This window comes from Macrotis lagotis, chromosome 8, assembly GCF_037893015.1.
Source record: "Macrotis lagotis isolate mMagLag1 chromosome 8, bilby.v1.9.chrom.fasta, whole genome shotgun sequence".
NCBI classification, from domain to species: Eukaryota; Metazoa; Chordata; class Mammalia; order Peramelemorphia; family Peramelidae; genus Macrotis; species Macrotis lagotis.
The window spans coordinates 108,490,714-108,518,199 of record NC_133665.1 but is presented as its reverse complement, the minus strand read 5'-3'; the positions used below and the strand labels follow the sequence as shown (position 1 = coordinate 108,518,199).

The window sequence follows — 27,486 nt, the reverse complement described above, 5'->3', positions numbered from 1 at the left end:
ACCCAAGAAGATTACATGCTTTCTAGGATACTTCTCAGAAGAAGCTTCAATTTAGAATTTCTTTAGGGCTATGGATGACTGTCAGTTCACAGTAATACCCCTTTTCAGAATAATGCTTTTTAATATATAAAATAATATACCTGGAAACTATAAAGGAAAACAAATATTAATGAAAATAAAAATCTATTTTTTTTTCTATACAAGTTCATAGCCACCCTGAAATCTACCAATAAACCCTATTCATGGAACTCTTGCTTTTGGTTGGTCAGATAGTAATCTGAAGTAGCAAAGTTTTATGACATATACTTAATAGCACAAAAGATTTTTGGAAGATGAAATTCTTCCTCAACCAAATTAGATATAATTTTTGAACAACATAGTAAGAACCTCCAGCTTACAATTCGACTTAAAAGCTTTCTTTTCTTTTCTCAATCTACCTCAGAAAATAGCAAATCAAACTATAGTCAGGCAAAGTTATTCCTCAGTGAAGGAAACCAACTTGTAGGAGTTCTTAACATCCTCAAAACTCTTATGAATTTTATATTTTTTCTCTCCCTGTGAGATCAATTCCATGGCATATTTAAATCTTTTTACAGTCCAGCCTACATGAGTGCAGTGACTAATTTCTCTCCTAATTTTTTCTGTCATTTGGGCCAAGATAGTGATGGATGTGGATTACTCCAAAGTTAACTCAGCCACAAAGGTCAGAGTTGTATCTATTGCTCAAGTAGCCCCTACAAGGTGTTGGGGGAGACTCATTGGTCAAAAGGACCCCACAAAGACCCTACAAAAATCTGCCCAACATTCTGATGCCTCATGACAGCTAACAGATTCTAATTAGTATTAATATTTACATAATGATAGCAGGAGCTTCTTAGGCTCCAGATAAGCAATGCATTTATATATAGTAGCTACTTCATTTAAACCTTTAAGAGATGAATATTCAGTTGCTAAGAACCAATTCTTTCTCTTTTTCTTCCTTCTCTCCTTCCTTTCTTTCATAGGTTATCTCTACTAAAGCATCTTTCTCTTAGTCTACTCTTTTCATGAGATCTTTATATTCACTACTTTTTGCAGCTAAGCTATATGGGACATTTAAATTTTTTACTATTACCTATATGGTTAAAAGGATCAGAGAACGTCCAGAACTGAAAGGGAATTCAGTTCAATCAACACCTAATAATACTGCCCTGGTAAATGGTTATAACAGTACAATCATAATGTGAGGACCTAACTTCTCTTTTCCAATGGACTCCTCTCTCTCTGACACAGGTACTACCATTATCTCAGGCCAGAAACCTTGGAGTTATCTTTAAGTCTTCATTGTCTTTCATCTTCTCTGGTCCATCTGCCACCAAGTCCCCTCCATTTATACTATTATATTTATACTACCAAATAATTTGGACTCTAAATACTTTCTGCTAGTGTAGCTTGGAGTATGGCTGTGATTTTTCTCCCTGTCTGCTACGGCATGAATTTATTGGCACATTAGCACCAGACTTTTACATGGCCTCACCTATAAATCCTTCGAATGTTTCAAAATTGTGTACCAAGTAAAGGCTCTCATAAGTCAGCAAGTGCATTAGTAGACTTGTTGCTGAAGAGTGGATAGGGTTGCAGGGAAAATGAATTAGGATATCGTCTAGTGTGTAAGGCTTTTCAAGAAGGAAAAAAGGCACAAAAAGACAAAATGGTAATTTTCTATGGATACAGCTGACTTCAAGCCCTATACCATTAGGTGCATCCACAATCAATGAATATATGTAGCAGTGTGGGTGGGAAGCCTGGCCAAAACAGAACAAATAGCAATATAGCAGTGAAATGAATTGGGATCTTGGAAGAGGACCATTACAGCTTGTCAATGGAGCTAAAAGTCCAAATTGCCTTTGATAAGATATTGACCAACTTGAGTGCCCAATTTATTAAATTATCCAAACTGATTGATCCTTTGGAAGGTTTGGTCATGTATGAAACAATCCTGAGGGATGGGGAACACCTATTTGCTTCCAATAGAAATGAGTTATGTTTAGAAGGACTCAGTTTTGAGTTTTACGATTGTATATATAGACCAAGGGTTCTTAATCTGGGAAGATTTTGGGAGCTCAATGAATGTGGATAGGGAAAAAAATTATACTTTCACTTTCACTAATCTTTAGCTTCCTCATGTAATCCTACATATTTTATTTTATAATTTAAAAAACATTCTGAGAGGGTTCATGCACTTTACCAAGCAAAGTGGTTCCTGATATAAAGAAAGGTAAAGAACTTCTACTGTAGACCAAAATGGGTTGCTTCTAGTTTATTTGGGGGAAAAAACCAAGTGTCCCTTCCCACACCTGTCCCTTAATATATTGGAATTTCTTTTCTGATTGTCACGATTAAAGGGTTATAGGAAGTCATGTAAATGTTATATAAAAGAATGTCACTGAAATCCTCTGGAGATGGTTTCCTATTATAAATGTTTTTAAAATACCATTTTCAAGCCTTCTACTACTCAAAAACTTAGAATCACTTTGTTTGTCTATTCCATCAAGTCTAAAGTCCTATGCCTCAGCCATAATCTAGGTTGCTTGTCTAAACTTATATCTCACTTTGATTTGTATAAACTTCTTAAAAACCTCTTTTGTGCAAGATGCCTTGGAATATACAAAATGTGTTAAACATGGTATCTGCCCTCAAGGATATAAAAATCAATTAAGAGCCATGATTCTAATTCTAGAATATGTGGACAATAAGGTATGGCTTATGTTTATAGCCAATTGTGTATGTAATTCAGGAATGTAATCATTTTTGTGGCATAAGGGCTTTTTTAGTATTAATGGAAATGATTCAAATATGTCTCTTTTCCTTGGCAAAATGATCTTATAAAATACAATAAAAAAGAAGGATATCTACAGTTTTTTTTTTAAAGTATGAAACAAATACAAATCTAATTTGATCAAGTATACTTCACAATTTCCACTAGTGGCAAAAAATGACCTCAGGCAGATATTTATTTTCTCAGTTCACAGATCAAGGTAGAGTTGAATCAAGACTCAAAGAATGATTTGTGAATATTTTTTATACATGTATTGATTAAATTCAATACTTCTGTTTATCTTCTCATATTATACTAGGGACTTCAAAATGGAGAAGACTGGCTTTCTCCTTAATTTGCTTCCCCATTATTTACTTTGGCTTCTCAGGAGGAAAGGAATATTAGTGATCTACCATTTCAACATTTTCTATATAGTAGTTTAGACAATTCTTCTGATAATTCATATATGAGAGCTAAATAAATTCTACCTTGTAAACATTAGTTATACCCTATGTAATACTCTTCTAATCCCCTGGGATTTATGAAGATTCCTTTTAAGAAGTGATATAAGACCAAGTTAATGTTCAACCATAAAAGAAGCTTAAAGTTTTTGGGTGACAGAAATCTAAGAAGTTTACCATTCTTGGATGGTACCAAGAATATTGTAAGGAAAGAATGCTGAATTGTTATGATCATATTGGGAAGATAAAATTGTATTTCTTGAAGCAAAATTTTCAGTGTCATCTGTTTAAAAGAGGAAGATATGTTTAGGTACCTAGCTAATTTTTTTCTCTATTAAGGTTGAAGGGTTATAGAATTCTCTATTATTAAGATATCTTCAAATGATTTACTTCAAATAATAACTTCCTGCCTTTTTAATTATGTTATTGGTTAAACAACAGGTCACAGTTTGAAATTCCACTAAATCTAATCATTGTGTTCAAGGAAATCTTCAGCTTTGCCAACAGAGTCAATTCATATTGCACCAAGAATCACCATTTTGTTTTAGCTCCCCCCAAATAGGTGGTGTAACTACAACTACTATCATGCTGGGGGATGTAGACTTATATTTGAAGACACTAAGAACCACTCATTTAATAAAGTTATAGAGACTTTGAGGAAGAGTCAGACTGGGCATCTCTCTTCTAAGGATCATGTTATTTCAGTGTGGATAGGCTTAATACCAAAAGAATGGCTGTCAGATGATAATTTTTATTATCATAGAGGAGGAGTTATGATCTGTACTGATGGAGGGAACAAAAAAAGATGAACCTTTTTGAAACCCTAAAATAATTGAAATATATTATGTCAGAAAATACAAAATAAATTAGAATATAAAATCACTTGGCATATTTCAGTATTATTGGGCATTTTTGGCAATTTTGATAAGTCAGTTATAAAATAGTGATGGTGAAAACAAGAGTCAAAAGTTAAATTGGCATTTGGGTCAATTAGCTTATTTTGATCTATGGCTACAAACTGAATTTAAAACATCTTGGATGATCATTATGCATGTATTTGCAGCTGATCACAACAGCAAGGGGGGAAGAATGCATGAACTGGAGCCAATCCTCATAAATGGAAAAACAACTCAAGGCACATTCCCTACAGAATCTTTTGCATGATACCTCACCATTCATGAGAGATAGCATGTTATTTTTACTTGGATAAGAACTGAAAGTGTGGGAGGTATTATGAAATATTCAAGATGCCATTTTATTCAAAATGCCTTTTTATGCTGTGATATTAGCACTTAGAGGCTTCATTTTCATGTACATTAAACATGATGGCCATAAAAGAAATAACTTTCTTCAGTTTTGCAGGAAGTAAAATCAAAGTAAACACCCTAGCAACATTAAAGGTCTCTAAGCAATAAATAAATATATTGATCTTCAATATGTGTTCTAATTAGGAGGATACTATTTTCCCTAACAATCTCCTTAGGCTTCCCAAAGTACCCTTGGTTCTAATAAAAATAAATTCATACCAGTCACAGTCCTACCTGATCTGCTTGCCCTCTCGCATGTCATACAAGGAAAAAAAGACATCTGTATCTTCTCCAATGGTATTGTAGGTGAAACTCTTTAGACTGAGGAAAAAATGATGTGGTACTGGTATTCGGCAGGCTTCTCCATGACGTGGACGAATGGTATCCACCTGTGTGGAGGGATGCAGTAATACTTGAAATATTTTAATGATATGTTACTCAACTAATTAATTTTTAAGCCTTTACAATGTTCCAGACATGGTGGAAAAACACTGAGGATGCAAAGAAAAAGGAAAACAATCCTTACCCTCAAGAATCTTATATTCATATAGGGGAGATAATAGATACATAAATTGTTATACATATGTATATGTTCAAAGTAGATAGAAGGTTGGGTTGTTCATCCTTTGTTCTTGAAGAGGACCAATGACATTAGGAGGTCATGTTAGAGGTGAAGCACAACCTAGTATCTAGGGTGACAGGGAGAAGCCTCCTGAAAAAGGCTAAGTTTTTACTGAATCTTGAACAAGGCCAAACATTCTAAGGTGTATAGATGGGGAAGGATAATGTTCCACACATGATGAGACAGTTAGTGCAAAAAAGACAGAAACAGTTCTATGTAAACAAATTGCTGTTATATATATATGAGGAAAGTCAAATAGGTCAGTATGGCTGATCCAGAGAATTTGTAAAGGTGAATAATGTGTAAGAAGACCAGAAAGGTAGGAAGAAGCCAGATTGTGAGGTTCTAGAAATGCTAACAGAGGAGGATTTAGTTGATTCTAAAATTAATAGGGAGCCTCTGGAATTTATTGAGTGGGGGGGGTAGAGGAGTAACATAGACTTGTGCTTTAAGAAAACCATTTTGGCAGCTGTAAAAAGAATGGATTGGAGTGGAGTTTTGAGGAAGTGATAAGTTAGAAGGCAACTACAATAGTTGAGGTAAGGAATGATGCAGGCCTGAGTGAGGCATGGAGCTTATGTAAATGGAAAGAAGGGACTCTCTCTCTCTCTCTCACACACACACACACACACTCACTCAAAAACACACACATCATAGAGAAAGAAATGACAAGGTTTTACAATTGACTGGTTAAGTGGGATAATTGAGAATGAGGAATTGGGGATGACAATAAGGATGTGAGTATGTGTCAATGCTGCCTTAAATAGGACCAACAATGAATTATATTAATTAATTAATAAAACTCTTGAATGAATTACTGCAGGGAATATTTTCAAATATCTTATTTGCATTTTCATTTTATTTTTTTAAGGCAGTGGGGTTAAGTGACTTGCCCAAGGTCACACAGTTAGGTAATTATTAAGTGCCTGAGGCTTAATTTGAACTCAGGTCTTCCTGACTCCAGGGCCGGTTCTCTATCCACTGTGCCACCTAGCTGCCCTCACTTTTTTTTTAGGTTTTTGCAAGGCAAATGGGGTTAAGTGGCTTGCCCAAGGCCACACAGCTAGGTAATTATTAAGTGTCTGAGACTGGATTTGAACCCAGGTACTCCTGACTCTAGGGCCGGTGCTTTATCCACTGTGCCACCTAGCCACCCCTACCCTTATTTTTCTAATAAAATTTTCATGTCTTCTTTCTCCTTTTTCCTCTCTCTGTTTATATACATATATGTATATAAACCTATGCACATATATAAAGACATACACACACACATATGTATACACAGCACACAGAGTCTAAGGCCAACTGGTATAAAGTCTATTTATTTTTGTCAACATGCATGAACAAACAAAGATGTTAGAATCCTAGTGTTAAGAGCCAGATAGGACTTAAGCAGAGACTAGACCCCAAGTCTCCTGGTCACAGTCTGGATAGTTTATCAGCTTTCCTTTTTAACATGTAAAACTTTGATAAACTAGAAAAAAATGCCATTTTCATTTACATGTACATAAATATATGTGTATATAGAGTTAACTTTCTATATAGAGCTAAGATATCAAAACTTGTTTAGATGATATCAGTCTTTACAGAAGCATGTACAAATATGCTCTGATAATATTTTGTAATTCCTCTATATTGGGATAGGTTAGAGAAAGTTAACTAAAATAACCCTTTAGAATAATCTTTATGCTGTACAATTCTTTACTTTTCAAAGACTTTTATATATATTATCTCGCTTCAGATAATACTAAATGAAGCTATAATAACATCCCTGACAATGAGACTCTTTTTAATAAAGGGGCATGCAGATTAAAGGATTTGTTATTGCTAAAAATATGGCTACATTCATTTTAGTTTCATTTAAAGCACAAGAAAAAGATGCTGCCTGTTTCCATGAGGGAATAAAAAATACTGATTAGGGTCTGCATTAAGGTGGCAAGGAGACCAACTAGTATTATCTAAGAATGTAATACAAAGAATGGGAAGGTCAAAAGGTCAAAAAGATAAAGCCCAGAAATAAAAAAAAGAGCAAAAGATGAACAATAGCAATGAAAACAATTGAAAATATAAATTACTAGTCACTGGGTTGCTGTTGGCAACTGGATATTTCAGAATTATAAGAAGGTGGGGATTCCTGCTACTGAAGTAGGTTCTATATTTGGGTCAGTGTCATGAATAGTTGGTGCTGTTGGAAGTACTTAGTGAGGGTGTTGGCATCTGGACATTCTGATCATGCCACGTATATACTAAGGTAATCATGCAGGCAGGGAGCTAGAAGAGACTGGTTTAAGGTTGCTGATGCTCTGCTACTGGCACCTCTTAGAGGAACAGTTTCTGTGGATCAACTTTTGGAATAAATAGTAAACAACCCCAACTCAGCTGGTACAAATCATGTTCCTCTCTAGCATTATGGTTGATTCCATGCTGTCTTGGTGTAAAGTTCAGAAAACATTTTTCTATTACTTCTTTTTTTTTTTTTAAAACCTCTTATCTCCTTCCAATCTAGTAGATAAGATCAGTTATTTCCATGTTACAAATAGAGACATGGACAGGTAAGGAGGATACAGAATTTGCTCCAGGGTGTTCTGTGAATCTGGAGTCTAACTGGGAAAACCCATCTTAAAGAAGCATTTCCCTTAGGCTACTCTTGGATAGCTAATTCCAAGGCTAGGCTGGAGCTGAAATATGAAGCTATTAAATATTCAGAAAAGGGCGCCCTGACCAGTCTCTGACTACCCAAGGCGTTCCAGAGCCAGGAGAAAGGGAGAGCTTTTGTGGGAGTGCAGTGCTGCTGAGAGATTATGCTCTGGTCTAAAGCAGCTGCCAAGTGGCTGCCCATCAGGCCCTGAGTCTTGGGCAGGGAACCCAATCCTTGAGAGTGCTGACATCCTCAGAGGTCAGTTGATTTATGGGTCAGGGATCCTTAGATGAAAGGTGGCTTCAAACAAGAAGTCAATTATTTCCCTATGCATTCTCCTATCTTAAAAGAAGGCAGTCAACAGGAAATGATAAGAAACCTTTTTTAAAGCCAGCTTACCTGGGATGTACTTTGCTGTACACTGTGCCGACTAGATAAGTGCTAGAAAAAGAAAAGAGAGTAATCATTCAGTCAATTAGCAGTTGTTTATTTTCTAAATAACAAATCCCTTCCCAGCACAGGGTGATTGATGATAGACAAGTTCCTTGGGGCTCTAATTTTTACTTCAGCATCATATTTTCTACAACATCCATATTATATACCAGTTACCTTAGTGGTTTAAATACACAGATAGATCCTATTTCCCCTCCTCTCACAACTACCACCAAATACATATCTGTATGTATATAGATCTAAAAGACCTTTGCCAAGATATACATAGTTATATATAGACAGTCACACATTCTCCCCCAACTCACCCTGCTCCTCTTCACAGAGGTCTCATTTGGGAATATACAGGACTCAATAACATAAATCAACTTTGTATTTGAATCTTCTCCTATTTTCCTAATGGGGCCCTTTACACCAATCTGAATGCCTTGCAGTCTCCTGCCTTCACCACCTTGCTCATACAGAATGGCCTTCTTCATTATCTCTGCCTAGGGAAACCCTACCTGTCATTCAAGGTTCTGATCTAAATTGATCAGAATCTAGAAAGGCCTTCCACACCCAGGAGGGCCTTAAAACACACATTAAGTTGAATTTGGAAATCTCTCCCTCACTGAGACAATCAAGATTAAGTGACTTGCCCAGGGTCACATGTGTCAAATGTCTCAGGATGGATTTGAACTCAGGTCCTCCTGACTCCAGGTGCTCTTTCCACTGTGCCACTGAGCTGCCCAGTTTAGTAACTTTTTGGGTATAGTTCCAAATTACACTGCAGAATGACTGAAGTAATTCACAGTTATCCAAGTAAATTAATGTACATGTTGCCCTTCACCCCCTCTGACATTTGCCAGTTTTTGTAAGCTTTGTCAGTCTAATGAGAATGAGGAGATTGCTCAGAATTACTCTCATTTTTATTTACCTCCTTCTAGGTGATCTGAAACATTTTTTCATGTCTTTACATGTCTCCATATGGTTTAAAAATATTATAAACGATCAGTGTAAGTACTAGAGATGACTCCAGTAGATTGGAAGAGATTACTTTTCCATTACTTGAAATAATCAAGATAATCAGGTTCTATAGTTCACATACTAGAAGCTTCCACATGAGTTAGTCCTGATACCTATTAAAATCTCAGGTCTTTGGGTATGGGGGGGCTTATCTTGTTTTTGCATTTTTTATTTTCAGCACCTATTAATTAATAAATCTTGTTGATCATCTCTTTGTAGATGACTACCCAAATCTATGTTCAGCTCAATTTTTCTCCTCAACTCTGGTTCTGTACTTTTGACTACCTGCTAGCTTGGTGGCAGGATATTCTTGGTTATTCCTTAGCTATCTCAAATTTAACTTATTCAAAACAGAACCTTTACTTCCTCCCATATCCATCCTTACTCAGTTTCCATCTTTTTGTTGAGGGAAGACATATCCTTCTAGACACTAAGATTCCTAATCTTGGAGGCATTCTCAACTCTTCCCTCTTCTTCCTTGCTCCTTGTTCCTCTTCTCACACCCAATAAACTTCCAAGTCTTGTCTGTTTTCCTCTTCAGCATCTTTCCTCTAGGTCCCCTCCTCTCCATTTACTCATTTTCTACCTAAGTTCAGGTTCATGTTAGCTCTTACCTGGATGACAATGATAACCACCTAACTTTTTGTCTTGTTTCTAGCCTTTCCCTATCTCTAATTCTTCTTGCAGAGAGTCATCAAATCACTGTTTCTAAAACCCCAATCTGACAAATACATTCTTCTCCCTCAAAATTTTCAGTGTTACCCCACTGCTTTTTTGATAAAATACAGGAAATTTTAATCCTCCACAATCTGCCTCTTGCCTGCTTATAATTTTGACCTTACTTTTCTGTTTCAGTCAGACTAGACTGCGTGTCATTCCTTATATGTGACATTTTGTCTCCTGCTTCCAAGTTTGCCCAAGTGATTCCCAGGTTTGAAGTACCCTCCTTTAGCACCTCTAGAAGTCCATTAGAATCATTTATTTTTTTCTTAGATTCTTACCATTTTGTAGAGATCAGAGACACTAATCTGATCAGAATCCACCACTTCGAAGTCCTTTCGAGGAACTAGGTCCAGACCCAAATGCCTATTAAAGAGAGAGAAAACATAAGAATCACATAATATATCCCCAAATCTATCTACCTATTTTCTGTGGTCAATAAGGGTCTCCATATACTATGACCTTTGGGACCAGGGGTTCAAACTTTTTGTTGACAATGCTGAGTTGAATTTGCCTAGGAATTACTGGAAAGCTTTGCTCAGCAAATGAGTTCAGGGATTTTGTGACTGATAAAATGTCAGTAACTGAGTACTTCTATTTCTCCTTGTAATTTCAGTCTAATTATTCATCTGATGACATTTTTGTAGCAGATTCCTTAAGTGTCTTAAGAGTGAGTTTGTAGTAGGTTAGTAATCAGTAATTCACTATAGCTTTCCTTTTTTTCACTCTTATAAAAGTACTGACTTGGCTTTGCTATGCCTAGCAGACAAGAAAACTGCAGAAGGATCAAGTTAATCTGTCACAAAGTGAAACATGTTAAAATTACTACCTAAAAGTGTTAAACCAATATGGAGGTTTAGAGGATCTTAATTCATTTATAACCTATTTACATTAATATTGGTATAATTTCCTTCACAGAGATTTGGTCATATATAGAGCATTTTCAGAAAAACTGCAATGAAAATTACCACAGTGAAATCACATATTTGCAGGGTAGATTATATTCTAAAGTAAGCACAAGATTGAAAATTGTATGTAGTCAAAATTATCTTTGGAAAATCACTATAAAAAACCCAATATGTTATCTATTTTTTCCCAATTTTATTTTATTTTCATTTCTAAATTCTCTCCTTCTTCCCACTCATTGAGATGGCAAGAAATATAATATTCTTTATACATGTGCTGTCATGCAAAATATATTTCTATATTAGCCATGTTCTAGAAAAAAGATTAAAACCAAGAAAAAGAAAGTGAAGAAATATGCTTTACTCTGCACTCTGATTCCATCAGTTCTCTATCTGAAGGTAGACATCACAGTCTTTAGGAACTGTGTATTGATCAGTGTTATTAAACCATTCACATTTGATTGTATTTACAATATTGCTGTTACTGTGTGAAACTATGTACAGCTGTTACTGGTTCTGTTCACCTCACTTTCCATTAGTTCATATAAGCTTTCTTAAGAGATATTTCCCTGAAACCATCCCCATCTTTATTCCTTACTGAATAATATTATACCATAACCTTCACATACCATATCTCACTTGGACCTTCCCCAGTTGAAGGGCATCCTCTCAGTTTTCAATTCATTGCCACTACAAAAAAGGTTGCTATAAATCCTTTTTCCTTTGATCTCTTTGGGGTATGCATAGATTAATAGCTTTTTGGCACAGTTTCAAATTGCTCTTCAAAATAGTGGGACTAATTTATAAATACATCAATAATACATTAATGTACCTATTTTTCTACATTCCTTTAGGGTTTGCCATTTTCTTTTTCTGTTATATTAGACAATCTGAGTGGTATGATGTGGTACCTCAGATGTTACAATTTGCATTTCTCTAATCAATAATGATTCAGAACATTTTTTTCCAGCATGATATCTTTAAACAGATATTCTGAAAAAGGGCTAGGGTCTCTTAAAAATAAAGTAGTTATTAAGGTAGCTGTTATTAAGAAGTAGCAGAATATAGGATGGTTTTAATGGAAAAAACTGAATGAAAATTTTATTTTTCATGGGGGACTCAGGTAAGCTATTTATCATTAGATAAGGGAAACCAAGATATATACCCAAAAGAGGAAAAAAAAAACAGGTAAAGATTTAGATGTAAAGAAAATTGATGACTAGGGGGTAAACACTCTTGAAAAGGTTTCACACATAAATATGATGATATTTGAAAGTGATTATATCACCATTTATTTGTTTCTTCTTCCTGTTTCACCAAGAGGCAGGACAGAACACAAAGAGGTCAAAGATAGGGGTTTTCTAGCCAACGAGGTAGGCCAGCTAAGATCACCTCCCCTTCTCCCAGATTAAATAAAGATTAATTAAAGCAAATGCTTACAAAAGTGAATGTTTTGCAGAGTACCTTATAGGAATGATCTCATTTGATCCTTACAACAACTCTCTGAAATAAGTGTTCTTATAATTTTCATTTTACAGAGGCTGGTTGAGAGATTGTGATTTGCCCAGGTGCCTGAAGCAGGATTTAAATTCAGATCTTCCTGACTCCAAATCTTCCTGACTCCAAATCTAGTATCCTATTTTTTCTGCTGCCCTAAACTGAATGAATAGAGAGTCTTTGTATATGATGAAGAAGAGGCTTTAGAATCACACAATGTAGTAGAAGTGGTGGGAATGCTTCTCATTTCATTCTCATATTCTGGGACTTATAATCATAGTGGAGAATGAGCACACAATAGTCAAACTATCATCTCTTTCTGTGACAGTTGTTAAGTTGAATTCATTTAAGTTTATGAAAATGTATTATGGAGTTCTCTCAATTAAAAGATATTTTCTCATACCTATGGATTTGGGGGAGGTGGGAAAGAACTGATAGGTCTTAGAGTGGATAGGGTGAGCAAAAACAACCCATAGATTGTGGAGAGGGAAGCATGCATTCTTATCTGTCCAAAAAGACTGTAAACTTCTCAGGGTCATATATTTCTTTCTCATTTTCTATAAGGTATGGTATGGTGCTAGCAGAGATTTAACAAAAACTCATTGGGTAAGAAATTAACTTGAATAATATTATGAAGAAAAACTTTCCACTGCTCTTCTTATCACATAATTCATTAACAACCGGATGACACAATGAACTTTACTAATTATTGTATATGGAAATCATGAAAGATAGAAGGTATTTTTATCCCTATCAAATTATTCAGAGGAATTCATGCATCATCAGGTTACTAAAGGTTAACACCAACACTAATGCCAACCAGTCAGCATTGCTAACACTTTGTGATAGGATATTACGAAGGAGAACAAGACATTATAGTCTACTTTTAACTGATATTAGCATTTCTATTTCTACAGATTCTTCCGGTTCAAAAATACCTCTCACTTATTATAAAAGGTGTCTACGTGTTCCCCAAAGTACAGAATTTATTAGTGATACTTTTGTGGTGAAAAAAGAATAATGTGCTGTTAGCCTCATAAACAGAGTTGAGGTATAGAATAGTGGAAATAGTTAATAAACTTGGGAATGGAGAACTTGGCCCTAATTCTAACATTTACTAGTTATACATTAAAACAAGAAACCTAGTGGTCATGGGAAAGTAATTTCTTCACAGAATCCTTTTTAACCCCCTTATCTGTAAAATGGAATATTAATTCTCATAATCTTTACCTTGCAGGATTGTTATGAGGAAAGTATCTTGCCAACCTTTAAGTTCTAAAGAAAAGTGTAATTTTATATTATTATTATTAATTATTATTATTACCTTTTAAGTTGTCAGCAAAAATAATACTGAAAATCAGGCAAATTATTTTTAAAGGTAAACCTAGATCTAGTGTCAATGTTGAGCTCCCTCAATACATTTAAATGAGTTGGTTGATTATATAGATTCTGTTTCTCTACCTCTAGAATCTATTCACAAAGCAACTTTTGACCACATTCCATTTCTTTAATTTGCTGCTCTTGATTTCCTTGAAGTTGTTATAGACCCATGACTGGAAAAATCTAAGTAATATTTCAGTGAAACAATAAAAATTTAGTAATATTTCATTCAATAGCTTTCCTGCCAAAGTAAGATTCTAAGAATTTTTAAAATGTTTTAATTTACAATCATTCTCCAATTATGGGATGACATAAAACACTAACTTGGAAAAGACTGATTGTTTAATCAAAAAGTCAAGACTTCTAGCATGATGCCTTGAATCAGAACATTAGAAGGAACGCTTTTTTTATGCCATATATAATGATCATTGTATTCAGTCATAACAACAATACTAGATACTATGTAGCCCAGGAAGTGAAAGTTTTAGAGTTTATCAAAGTTTCTCATTTCAATCATCAGGGCAATCTATAGCATCACTATTATCAAGATTTTTTTCTTTCTCTTTTTATTATACATTTGGAGTTAGGGTTCAAGAAAGGGCAAGTTAGTGGTTTATTCCTTGTCCTACCATACACATAGATATAAACTAACATTTTTGTCCTAGCTTAACAGTTTTTGAGGGTAAGAAATGCTTTTTTTTATCTCAAATTCAAATGTCTGATATAAGGGCCATATTCAATGTTGTCTGATGACTGTTCCTTGAGGATAAGAAGGGATTTACAGAAAAAGCAAGCATAAATAAAGAAATCTCTCTTGAAGATCACCTGTAAAAAGTGATTTTAAATAAAGTTCACTTGAGAACTCTTTGGTTATGGAACATGCCCTTGGTTTCAATATCATTTCTCAAGAAGTCAAAACAAACTTCACTGAATGTAGCAGCAGCAAGAATTTGAGACACGATATCTTCATCTTTGGAGCTTTAATGAGAAATCTGTGGAAACCAACTCTAATGACACAATTTTTAGCAGATGAAACATTAGGCTAAAATTTGGGTCTGCCATCAATTGAGATGGAAACCAACTGGTCAAGCCTTGATTCCTCTGGTTGTCAAGTAAGAATAATACTTATAAAAAGTCAAGCCAATGCTTTCACTCACCTACATTTCTGTGGGTGAGTGAAAAAAGGCTGTTTCCTTGGATGGACTGATATCACTGAGAGAAAAATATGTAGGCTGACTTATTTATTAGACTTATCTATAAGGCTGCTTTATTGGAATGGCAATACATAAAATCAAAATATGCAGTAGCACCAAGTTTTTGAGGTTGGAGTTAAAATAGAAGATGTAGTTCTTCTGTGCTTTGATTCAAAAATAGATATAGCATAGGCAATACCTGCAAATTAGTTGCAGGGCATATTGGCATTTAATATTCTTTTTTAAGGCTCTCATATATACGTACAATTTCGACCTGTCTATCTACTTATCTACTCTAAGTAATCCATCAATCCATCCCTCTTTCTCCTCTCTCTACCCCCCCCGACATGATTCTACTACAGAGTTCAAGTCACTGAAAAACTTTCATTCATCATGGGCTTTATTAATCAAGTCATACTTTCTTCACCTCTCTGAGCTTAAGTATAAAATATTGATGTCTTGATTTTAGAAGGCAACCTCATTAAGATGCTAGTAATCTGTTTATTAGTACCACTAGATAATTAACACATAACTTCCCTCCCACTTCCTACTTACACCCAGTTCCTGCCCTCTTTCTTTTCACTTACTTATTTCACATGGTTTAGAATAGAGTTGTCTGCCTAAAAAATGCCTTGTGTAATGAAATTCCATAGTGTTTAGGTAAGTTCCTATGATATTAAAATTCAATTAACTGAATTTTCTAGGGTTACTCTGGAAAGATAACAAAGTATTTATTTTTGTCTTCAGCTTCAAACAAAAATAATTTTTTTGCTTATTTCTATTTATTTTTTGTCATTGCGCATAAGGGCATTCATATTTCACTTCTTCAACAGAAAGGCTAAGTCCAATATAGTTTTGAAAAATATTTCAGTATTTGAAGAGGCATAATATTATTATTACATTATTACATTATTACAAATATGGCTTAAAGTTAAGGGCATATAGGTAATTATGTTCAAACATGCTACTTAAAGGTAGAAGTCATACAGAGCAAAAAGAGGGTTGAAATTCCAATTCTGTCTGCTGTTTTGAGCTGTCTATGCCTGGACATTCAAAACTTCTCTGAGCTCATTTGTAAAATGGAGACTACATTGTACTGTTTACCAGACATACATAGCTGTTTTGGAGGGAAAATGCTTGGTAAGTCAAATTAATAATGTTTGTCCTTCATTTTTTGAAGAAGATTATGATCCCATGACAAGTGAATTGCATTTGAGTGAGGGGCTGCTGTGCTGAGTCACCAGTCTTACTTTCTCCGCCAGAGTCATCCAAATATGAATAAGGACAACTGGCGATGACCCTGGATGTGAGACAACCAGGATTAAGTGACTTGCCCAAGGTCACATAGCTAGTAAAGTGGCAAGTTCTAAAGTTAGATTCAAACTCCTGTCCTACTGAATTCAAGGCCAATGCTCTACCCACTGCACCACCTAGCTGCCCCTTTGGTAGTCATAAAGTCAATATGCATAGGAATCATTACTATTATTCTATTGATCTCTACATTCTTTAAATTCCTTTGTTCCTTAGGCCATTTCTGAAATAAATAATTTTCATTTATCCATGGAAATGAGGTATTTAGTGGAGTGAATCACTGCCTAAATTCTGTGTTTGACTCCTAATGTTGCCACTTAGTACTCCAAGGCCGGTTCTCTATCCACTGCGCCACCTAGCCGCCCCTGTTTTTTTTATCTATAAAATTAGGGGGTTGGAATATATTATGTGTAAAATTCTTTCCAGCCTTAAATCTATGCTCTTTTGATTTAGTTCCATTTTGAAGTTTTTGTTTTGGAAGCAATTGAGGTTAAGTGATTTGCTCAGGATCACATCACTAGTAAGCATCTTAGGCCACCATTTTGAACTTTTGGACTGTACTGCTGTGAGAGGTATGTGAGAGGCTCTGAGATTTTAGTTCCAATTTTCAATAGTTATAGTAAATGCTTATTTGTCCTCTGGCAACACAATTTTAGCTTAATTGAATCTTTGAAAGAAATACCTGAGTGTGTAAATTTATACAAAAACTCTTTTTTTTCCCATGTACTTTCTATGTGAAATTTTATTTTTTTGTAAGAAAGTAGCAACACAAAAATCAGAGGCAGTTATTGTGATGGCTCAGACAATATTTATGGACTAATAAAACTCAATTGACTTTAGTTATGTAGAATTATTATGCTGATGAGATTATGGAATAAAAAATTTTAGATAAGGGGGTGACTTTTTAGATATAGATAGAAAACAAATTTGTTGAGTAACTACTATGTGTCAATAATTTGCTAAAAGAAGGCAATTTCTTTCTTTAATGGAACTTAAATTATAACTGGAGGAGACAATACATAAAAGTTAGAAAGGGGGTCAGGGTCAGAGGGAAAGACAGAGAAGTCCAGAGAGTTAGGAGTGGAATCAGGGGTGAATATAGAGAAAATTGAAGAAAATTAAGTATATATTTTTTACTTTTTCTGTGTGCAGTTTCAAAATTTCTTTAAAGTGCCTACAAATTTTGCTCTCACAAGAAGCAACTATGAAATAATCTCACCTACAAATACAGGCTTATACCAGTTACAATTTTCAAAATTTAAACTTGGTGTAGCACTGAGCTTGCAGATTGATTTTATTGTTTTACAAATAAATAAACAAATATAAGAAAGATTGCTGACAATTATTTTCTCAGTATTAACACTTCTGAATGAACTAGAATAGGCAAAACTTATTAATGATCTCTTAATTGTCATCTAAGGACCTTTCTCAGTCTTTATCCTTCTTGGCCTCTTTGTAGCCTGTGTCACTGTTGATCATTGCTTCCTCCTAGATACTCTCTTTTTAGTTGTTCATTACATTATCCTCTTTTGGTTCCTGTTTTAATCTATATGACTACTTTTTTGAAGTTTCCTTTGCTGGATTGCAGTCTCAACCACACCCACTTAACAGGATTCGGATACCTCCAATGGTTTCAATTATCATTTCTATACAAATGATTCCTAGATTTTATATTCAGCCCTACTCTCTTTCTTGAGCTGCAGTTTCATATCATCAATTGCCTTTTGGATATCTCAAACTCAAAGACAAAGTAGTCTTCTTAAACACAACTCATTATCTTCTCTCCCCACTCCCAGCATTCTCTTATTTCAGACTTCCCTATCACTCTAGTCAAAGACATCACTATGCTACTAGTACCAGGGCCAAAACTTTGGTGTTATTTGCTTTCCCTTTTACACTCATGGTACATATTTTCTATATAGTCAAGTCTTCTTGTTTCTACTTTCATAACATATCTTATATGTTTTTCCTTCTCTTCTTTTGCACAACCACCAACTCTGATGAAGCTCTTATCATCTCATGTCTAGAATATTGCAACAGCCTTGGTTTTCTTGCCTTAAGTCTCTCTACCTTTTTGAATTTATCCATTATTTAGGAGCTCAAGTGATTTTCCTAAAGACCACATTTAACCATCTCCCTCCCTCCTCAATAATCTCTGGTGGCTCTCTATTACTTCAAAATAAAATTCTGTTTGGCATTTAAAGTCCTTCACAGTTTGATCCCTTCCTACCTGTCCAGGCTTCTTGAACTTTTCCCCTATCTTCTCATGGACACTATGATCCTTAAATAATAGCCTTATTGCTGACACTCCATCTCTCAACTGTGCCTTTTCATGGCTGTCCCTGATGTCTTGGATTCTATCCATTCTGACTTGCATGTATTTCAAATACCTCCATCTATAGGAGGTCCTTCCTAGTTTCTATGATAATTAGTACTTTTTCTCTGACAGTACCTCAATGAATATGATATCCACATTGTTGTTTCTACCATTAGAATGGGAGGTCCTTATACACAGAGTCTATGTTTTGCCTTTCTTTGAATCACCAGAAGTGATTAGCATAGTGACTAAAACATAGTAAACACTTAAAAGATGCTTGTTCAGTAACTGACAGTTTTGCTATAAGTTACACTGTGAAAATCCTTGTTTTACAGATTTCTCTCATCTTCAGATGTATTGATGGGAAAAATGAAAAAAAAAGATAGTGCAAAGGAGTTATTATTTATTTGTTCCTTGGAAACCATTAATTTTCCTTTTGAAACTTTTACCCTTTGCGGGTAGAAGAGGACAGATTTAGAATTCATAGAGTTATTAGAGAAAGTATGTTGTCAGTATTTTCAATTGGTTGTACTTGCCTCATGATCTCCTATCCATCACTGTTTCCAGTCCTGCAAAGGAGCTAGATAAAGAAACCTTGCCTCTTTGAGTGTTCCTAAGTCCTACCTATGAGGTCAGGCAAGACCTTGAAAGATAAAAAAATCAGGATAATTTGGATTAGTGCTTTAATTACTCTAAAGGTATCTTTTTATATGAAGGCCAACCTTTGAAATAACAATATTCTTCTGGTGATTCTGGATAGTGGCAAGTCTTCAAGGAATTAAACTTGAATACAGTGATCAATCATACTTTCCATGTCTCTCACCTCTAGGGAATTGGGTAATGGAACTAGAGATGCAGAATCAATTAATCAGCAAGCACTTGCTAAACACCATCATGTGCTAAGCCCTATGTTAGGTGCTAAAGATACAAAATAAATTAGTCTGTGCTCTCTCTGAGCTTACAGGAAATACATCAGACTAAGATATTCATTTTCAAACATGTGTAGATTTGATTTGCAAGAAGGTTTCTGTTCTGAAGGGGGGTGAGTTGGTAAGATACTAGGTAATACAGAGAGTAAAAAAAGAAAAAATAAGAAAATACAAATAAGAAAACAGAATGTTCAAAAATTCAGAAAAAACAAATGGCAATTTTGCTACTATGCTAAATTTATACCCACTTTTAAAAATAAAAACAAAAACTACATATAAGGTAATCTCATCAATTCATACACATTTCTCTGTTCTATTCTTTGCTATAACACCTTAAAATATTTGTGGTTTCACTCTGATTAGCTTACTCTCCAGGAAGTCTGGCTTTCATTTTTGTTCACCATGGGTCATCTCTAAGAAGTTCATATGGAGAAAACAAAGGAAGGGAAAAGAGGACGAAGGTGCCACAATGTAAGGCAACATTCCTTTATCCCGTGGGATTCCTGCTCCTTTGACCAGATGGAAACAGGATGAAAAGGGGAGGGTAAGAAATCAATGTCTAGTGTCCACTGCAGCAGAAACTGCTCATGACTTGAATCCTTGTGTACAAAAGAAAACAATTCACACACAGGCACTGGATGGATGGCATTCATTTTATGATACACAAATTATTTAAATATTTTCCAGTCTTTATTATTTTCTATGATTTTTTTCTTAATTAGTTTATTTATAAGTTGAAAGGGATGATGTTATTTTAGAAAGTAGGGGAATGAACTGTCACAGTCAAGTGTGACTTTAACCAAGAGAGTCACAGACCAAAGAAGGTATTTGGCAGAATTTTCTTCCATGTTCTGTATTCCACTTAATATAGTGAAAATAATTATGCCAATTAACTATGTCTACTGTAATCCTTAAGGTAATTTTGTCTGATTCTTTCTTCATGTTAATCAATATAAAATCAAAATTGCCTTAATTTTGAATGAATATGATATCCACATTAATAAGACTGATTTGGTGTATCATGGACAACCTACTATTTATTATTTTGTACATCTAATGCTTTTTTTTGTCCTTTGTTATTGAAGAAGACCACAACATCAGGGAGGTGATGTTATAACATGTAAATTGGATTTGGGGGGGGGGGGGGCTGTGCTAAGTCATCAACCTTGCTTTCTCCTCCAGAGTCATCTGGTTCCAGTAGCTAGATATGAATCAGGATAACTGGAGATGATCCTTGATCCTAGGCAGGCAGGGTTAAGTGACTTGCCCAAGGTCATATAGCTAGTAAGTGACAAACATCTGAGGCCAGATTTTAACTCCCATTTTCCTGAATCTAAGGTTGTACCATTCAGATCTATAACATCACATATATAGAGTTAACAATCCAACTCTTAGATAGCAATAGTTTTCACTTGAGATAATTACTTACATATTAATTTTCAATCAAATGTTTATGTGCTCTTGCCCCCATAATTCCCACTGTTTCCCATTTCCCTCATAAAGATGCAATTACATAGTGAATGATTTAAAAGAGAAGTACAAGAATTATAAGACCAATGGAAAAATAAAAGGAGAAGGTTGCAGGTCCTATATTGTTCTTGTCCTAAAGCCTCAGATCTTACCTGGTTTGATATCATCATTAGTAAATTTTTGCAACTGCCAAAGAGATAAATGGCATTTAAAAATAAAACATGAAAAAAGAATATTTGGTGGTACAGGACTTTATTTGTGAAATTCTTTCAGATTCATATTCATTGTATAACTATAGATTTAAACATTCAAAACTATAATGAAATAGCAATAAAAATAATAAATATTACAAATAAATATTAAATATGTATATACACAATATATTTATTTACATATATGTATAGATTTAATATATATCATATATAATATGTAATTATAGTACTTGAAGGTTTGCAAAACGCTTTCCATACATTTTATTTTATCCATATCACAAACCTGGGAGGTGGCAGATGTTTGTATTTCCTCATAAATGTAGAAGTTGAGGCAAAAGAGACTAGCAAATTGACTGGGATCACCCACCTAATAATAGGCAACACTTACATAACAGAGTTTCTGGCAAAATTATGATTTTATCTGATCCTCACAATGACCCTAGGAGGTAGGTGTTTTTATTATCCCCATTTTACAGATGAGGAACCTGATGCAAACAGAGGGTAAATGCCTTCCTCAGTGTCACACAGCTAGTGTCATTTAGTATTAGAGAAAGAAAAAATTCAGTGTAAGAAGGGTCATTCTCAAACTAAAGAAGCTTTGCTACCTTGAAAATTTAAAAACAGTTAAATACTTATAAAGTATTTGGAGAAGATGTGGAAGTAGTAATTGTACTTACTCATTGCCCCAGTCTAGGCGCACTGTAATGTGTCTCTTGACCTCTCGCACCTGATCCTGAGTAAGGTGACCTGAGAGTAGCTGCCTCCGAAGGTCAATAAGTTCATTCATTACATGACGTAATTTGTAGAAAAGATCTACTTTGTGTTTCTGTAAGGGAATTTTTGGTATTGGGTAGGAAAAAAAAAGAATAGGGATAGGGAGTAAAAAAAAGACAAAGAGAAAGCAAATTAAAAATACAAAAAATGTACTCATCTCTCTGAACCACAAAATGACGACTCAAAGAATAAAAATGCTTATTCATTCTTTTCCCATATAGTCTTAAAAACTTTGTTAATTCCTCATATGCATAAGGTTCCATAAATATATTCATAGATTTGTATAGTGAAAATGTGCCTAAAATAATCTATCTATCTATCTATCTATCTATCTATCTATCTATCTATTTATTTTTAGGTTTTTGCAAGGCAAATGGGGTTAAGTGGCTTGCCCAAGGCCACACAGCTAGGTAATTATTAAGTATCTGAGACCGGATTTGAACTCAGGTACTCCTGACTCCAGGGCTGGTGCTTTATCCACTGCGCCACCTAGCCGCCCCTAAAATAATTTATTTTTACAATGCATTTGTTTTCTGATTGTTCGGTATCTGTGTCTTTATTTTTGGTTTATTTTCCAGTTTTTGGTTTTATTTTCTGTGACCTATTTGAGCTCATTTTACTTTCAAAACAAAACCATTAAAGCATAATCAGAAACTAAAAAAATTAATAGACAGAGCCTCCAGGTTAGTTCCCTGAGAATAATTCCTGCATTTGCTCCAGTGTAGGAGCAAAGATACTTGCACAAGTCTATGGCACAGAGGGGATAGTTTTGTTAAATATTGGTAAAAATTAAAAATTTGATAAAAAAAACTATTGTACATTTCAAGTGGGACCATTAATCTAATGCATAAAATCCTACTGTAAACATTAAGTTTCAGACCATACCATTAAATTTAGTGTAGGTTTCCAAAACTTATCTAGCTTTTTAAATAGATTTCTAATAATTATTATTAGCATTAGAGCTTTCAATTTCTTGCTCCTATCATCAAATTTACTCTTTTCTTTGTCTAATAACTAATTACAAGTATCACCTTCAAAAGAAAAAAATGGAAACATTTTCATATACTTTACTGTGAACATCTGTAATATTTTTGTTTTTCAGTTGTTTTCAGTCAAATCCAACTCTTTGTGACTCTATTTGGGTCTTGACCAAGATGGAATGGTTTGCCATTTCTTCCTCCAGCTCATTTTATAGATAAGAAAACTGAGGCAAACAGGGCTGAATGATCTGCCCAGAGTCACACGGGTAGTAAGTTTTTGAGGTTGGATTTGAACTCATGAAGATGAGTTTTTCTGTTTCTAGGTCTGGCATCTATCCACTGTACTACCTAGCTGCCAATCTGTAATGTTACCTTTATTTAAATTTTAGTGCCATTTCCTATGGAAAGAGAATTTATAAGTGGTATTACAAACTGAGTATTAAGGCAGAATCTAAAAAGTATGCTTACAAAATAAATCTAGAAATTATTGTGTCCTAGAATTTTTCTTCATTGGAAATAAAAGCAATTTTCTACAGGAACATTAATAAACTAAAACTTCTATCTTAATACTTTCTTTACAAAGGCTATGCAATGGCTACACAAAAGAAAAAGGAGAGGTAAAGAGTGTTATGGTAGGAAAGCATTGTTTGTTAGGAAATTATATTTGTGTTGAAATTTAGAGAACAAGAGGGAGTAAATTTGATATAGAGTACTTGAGTGAAGACCAATGAAGGAAGAAAAAGAAGTGATTTTTGTTCTTGCAACATACTACAGAGAGCTGGACAAAAAGAGAAAATTAGGTGAAGAGTCTGTATAAGATCTTGTGGCCACAATTATCTAGATATCTACTGGAATATTCTCTCTCTCTTTCTTCCTCTCTCCCCCTTTGTCAAATGCAGCACAATTAATAACATCTTCACTTGCCTTGGTCATCATTTCATCCTTCAAAAGATTCTGGATCTCATTCACACTAATTTGAAGGAAGTAACTACAAATGATGGGAACCCTTTTTTGGGGGGGTGGAGAATTAAGTGACCCCTCCTTCTAAGAGTTTGAGATGAGAAGAAGAGGAAACCTGGGCATCACTTGATATGCACTCCAGATTTGGGGAAAGCAAATATCAAAGGAATTTAGAGAAATGACAGGACTAAAATATTATGGGGATAGTCAGACTAGGAGGGATGGGAGATATTTAAGAATGAAATGCTTTCTACCATGGTTCCTTATTCTGTCTCCTGAATTTCCTCACATGAGTATGCCTTCTTAATATACAATGCTTTTCACCAAATCTTTCTTTTGCTTATCTTCTTTTTTTACATAGCCATCAATAACCTACAAAATGGAATAGAAAGGAAATGATTCTAAGCAGGAGAAAAATGTGATTTGTCTGAAAAGTCTGATGTGAATACACAGAGATTGACCAAATAAGTTTTATTAAAAATGCATCTCAGAAGATAGAAGCAAGGTCAGTTAATAGAATGAATATAAGAGCATGGCCATGGTCCTATGAAAATAGCATCATGAATGCTAAAGCTCAGAAAGAGCTGAGGCTTATAAGAGAAGCTCAGGAAAACAATAATGTTACCAAAAAAACCCCCTATATTTGAAATGAAACAGGGGATTGCAAGGCAAGATAAGGAAGCAAAAGAGTAAAAGAGTTCCTTGTTGCACTTTATGAATTCAGATGATATAAATGAAAAACATCGTTAGGGACTGAAAGTATTAGCAGATGTCATTAGTGAATCTTTGATGGTATTTGAGTGCTCAAGGAAAATGGAACCGAGGGCAAAGGTTTTAAGGATCAATATCAAAAAAGAGAAGAGTACAGAAGAGGTCATTAAGCTTGACTTTGACTCCTGGGAGAATTCTAGAATGGATCTTCAAAATGATGTTGGTAAAAATTTAGATAAGGAAGAAAAAAATCACAAAGACCCTGCATGATTTTATCAAAAACAAGTTGAGTTTTATCAGTGCCATATCTCAAACTACTACAAAGTTATCATCATTAAAATGGTTTTTGTATTAGTTTAAAAAAAGGAGAGAAAGATTGACAGGGGAAGAGAACAGAAATACAACATACAGAAGCAAACAAACACAATAAACCAAAATCCACAGATTTTGGGGAAAAGGGTCATTATTTGAAAATTATTTGAAAAATGAGAAAACTATACAAGCAGTCTGGGCAGTAATTAAAATTTAGACCAAATACCTTATATAATATACCATGAGAAGCTGCAAAATGGATATGTTACCCAAGTATATAAGGTCATGTTATAAATTACAAGAGTGAAGAAAATAACACCTTTCATATCTATGGAAGTAGAGGAAAAAGCATGACTAAACAAATGATAGGAAAGATCACACAATAGAAAGTAAGTTTTGGTTATATAAAATTTTAGAGTTTTTGCACAAACAAATATAAAGCAGTAAAAATTAGAAGGAAAATAGATGACTGGGAAAAATTCTTTGCAATAGGCTTCTCTAATAAAGGTTTAATTTCCAAAATATTTAAGGACCTAATTCATATTTATAAGATTAAGAGCCATTCCCCAATAGATCAAAGGATGAAAATAAGAAGTTATCAAGGGAAGAAATTCAAGCTATCACAATAATATGAAAATGCTCTATATCAATACTAATCAGAGAAACTAAAATTAAAGCAACTTTGAGTTTTTACCTCACACTAATGAAACTGGTAAAGATTATAAAAGAGGAAAATGAAAACTGCTGGAGTACTGTTAGAAGAATTATGAACTGGTCCAGGAATTCTGGAAAGCAAATTGGAAATGTTCCCATAAGGTTACTAAACTCTATATAGCTTTTTTTTTTTTGCAAGGCAAATGGGGTTAAGTGGCTTGCCCAAGGCCACACAGCTAGGTAATTATTAAGTGTCTGAGGCCGATTTGAACTCAGGTACTCCTGACTCCAGGGCCAGTGCTCTATCCACTGTACCACCTAGCCGCCCCCTCTATATAGCTTTTGACCTACTCATACCACTATTAGTCCAAAGAATGAGGAAAATGATGTACATATATAAAAAATAAAGCTTCTCCTCATTGTAATCCCAAACTGGAAACTAAGTTGGTACCCTCCTACTAAGTAATGGCTAAATCATTTGTAGTATACAGATATAATGGAACACTGTTGTGCAATATGAAATGTTGAAATAGACAATTTCAAAGGAAATGAGGAAGACATGCAGGAATTAATGTAGAGTGAAGTGAGCGAACAGGAGAACAATTTATACAATGATAACAATATCCTAGAGAAAAACAACCTTAATGACTTAAAAAAATATAGTTAATGCAATAATAAACTATGATTCCCAAAGAATGAAGATATAACTTGCCACGTATATTCTACCAGAAGAAATGAAAAGATATTTATTTTCATACATGGCTAAATTTGAATTCATTTTGCTTGTCTATGTAGATATATAGATATTGACATTTTTTGTTTGTTTTTAATTTGCTCAATGGCAGAAGTGGGAAAGATGTATTAATTAAAAAAACCTTATTACTTGAAAAAGAATGACAATGATATCTGAGTGATCAAGGGAAATGGCACCAAAAGCAAAAAGGGTCTAAAGTCAAAAAAAGAGAACAAAATTTATAAATTAGAGGCCAGTGGGCTTGACTTTGATTCCTGGGAAAATTCTAAAAAGGATCTTTAAAATGATATTGGTAACATTTTATAAGGAGAAGAAAAGAATAAAAAACAGTAAAAGTCATTGATTGACATTTTCAATCTTGTGTATTTATACATAAGTATAAATAAAGAACAGATAGAAAGTAGTGATCGTCTTTTATTTGTAATCCCAGCACTTAATATAGTGTCCAGCACATGGTAGGGTAGTTAATAATTATTTGTTGTTTGATATCAGACTAATCATTTCTCATTGTTAAACTAATAAGAAATGTGGATGTAGTTTTATCTGAATGTTTTTTGATAAAGCATCTCATTCTAACCTTGTAGAGAACATGTAGAATTATGGGTAAGATGATATGGATAGTTGGCTAACTTAAAGAATGGTTGTTAGTAGTTAAATAGCTGCATGACAAGGAGTCATTAGGGGTGTAACCTAGGAATTTGTGCTTGATCCAGTGATGTTTAACATTTTTTATCAGTTACTTGAATAAAAGCAAAAATGGCATATTAGTCAGATTTTCAACTGATACAGTATTGGGAGGGATACCTAACACAATGAACAGCAAAACAGGATTGAAGGAGATCTTGACAAGGTAGAATATTGGGTAAGAATCTAAAAATATGAATTTTATTCAGGACAAATGTAAAATAAAATACATGGTTGAGCAGTACAAGATTGAGAAGATATATTTAAGCAGCAGTTGTCCTAGAAAAGAGTTTTAAAGGACTGCAAATTCAGTAGAGTCAACAATATGACATGGCAACCAAAAAGGCTAGAGTGGCTTTGGGCTATGAGTAGGTGATGATATTTTGTCATTAGATGACTTTATCTGGAAGACTGAGTATAGGTTTGAGTACCCTAATTTAAGA

At 34.3% G+C, this 27,486-nt stretch overlaps 1 protein-coding gene across 6 annotated transcripts in view; it reads right to left on the bottom strand.

The window, feature by feature from the left end:
* Positions 1-27,486, bottom strand: part of DOCK3 (dedicator of cytokinesis 3) — a 496,213-nt gene that overhangs the window by 190,530 nt on the left and 278,197 nt on the right. For 5 of the 6 annotated variants that reach the window (XM_074198056.1, XM_074198051.1, XM_074198054.1 and 2 more), the window contains exons 6-9: positions 21,892-22,040; positions 10,282-10,366; positions 8,225-8,266; positions 4,800-4,954 (exon numbers count right to left, since the gene is read on the bottom strand). In XM_074198056.1, coding sequence (XP_074054157.1) covers positions 4,800-4,954; positions 8,225-8,266; positions 10,282-10,366; positions 21,892-22,040 — 431 coding nt within the window. Of the gene's footprint in view, positions 1-4,799; positions 4,955-8,224; positions 8,267-10,281; positions 10,367-21,891; positions 22,041-27,486 lie in introns of those variants that run through there. The other variant, XM_074198055.1, reaches the window with a different exon arrangement.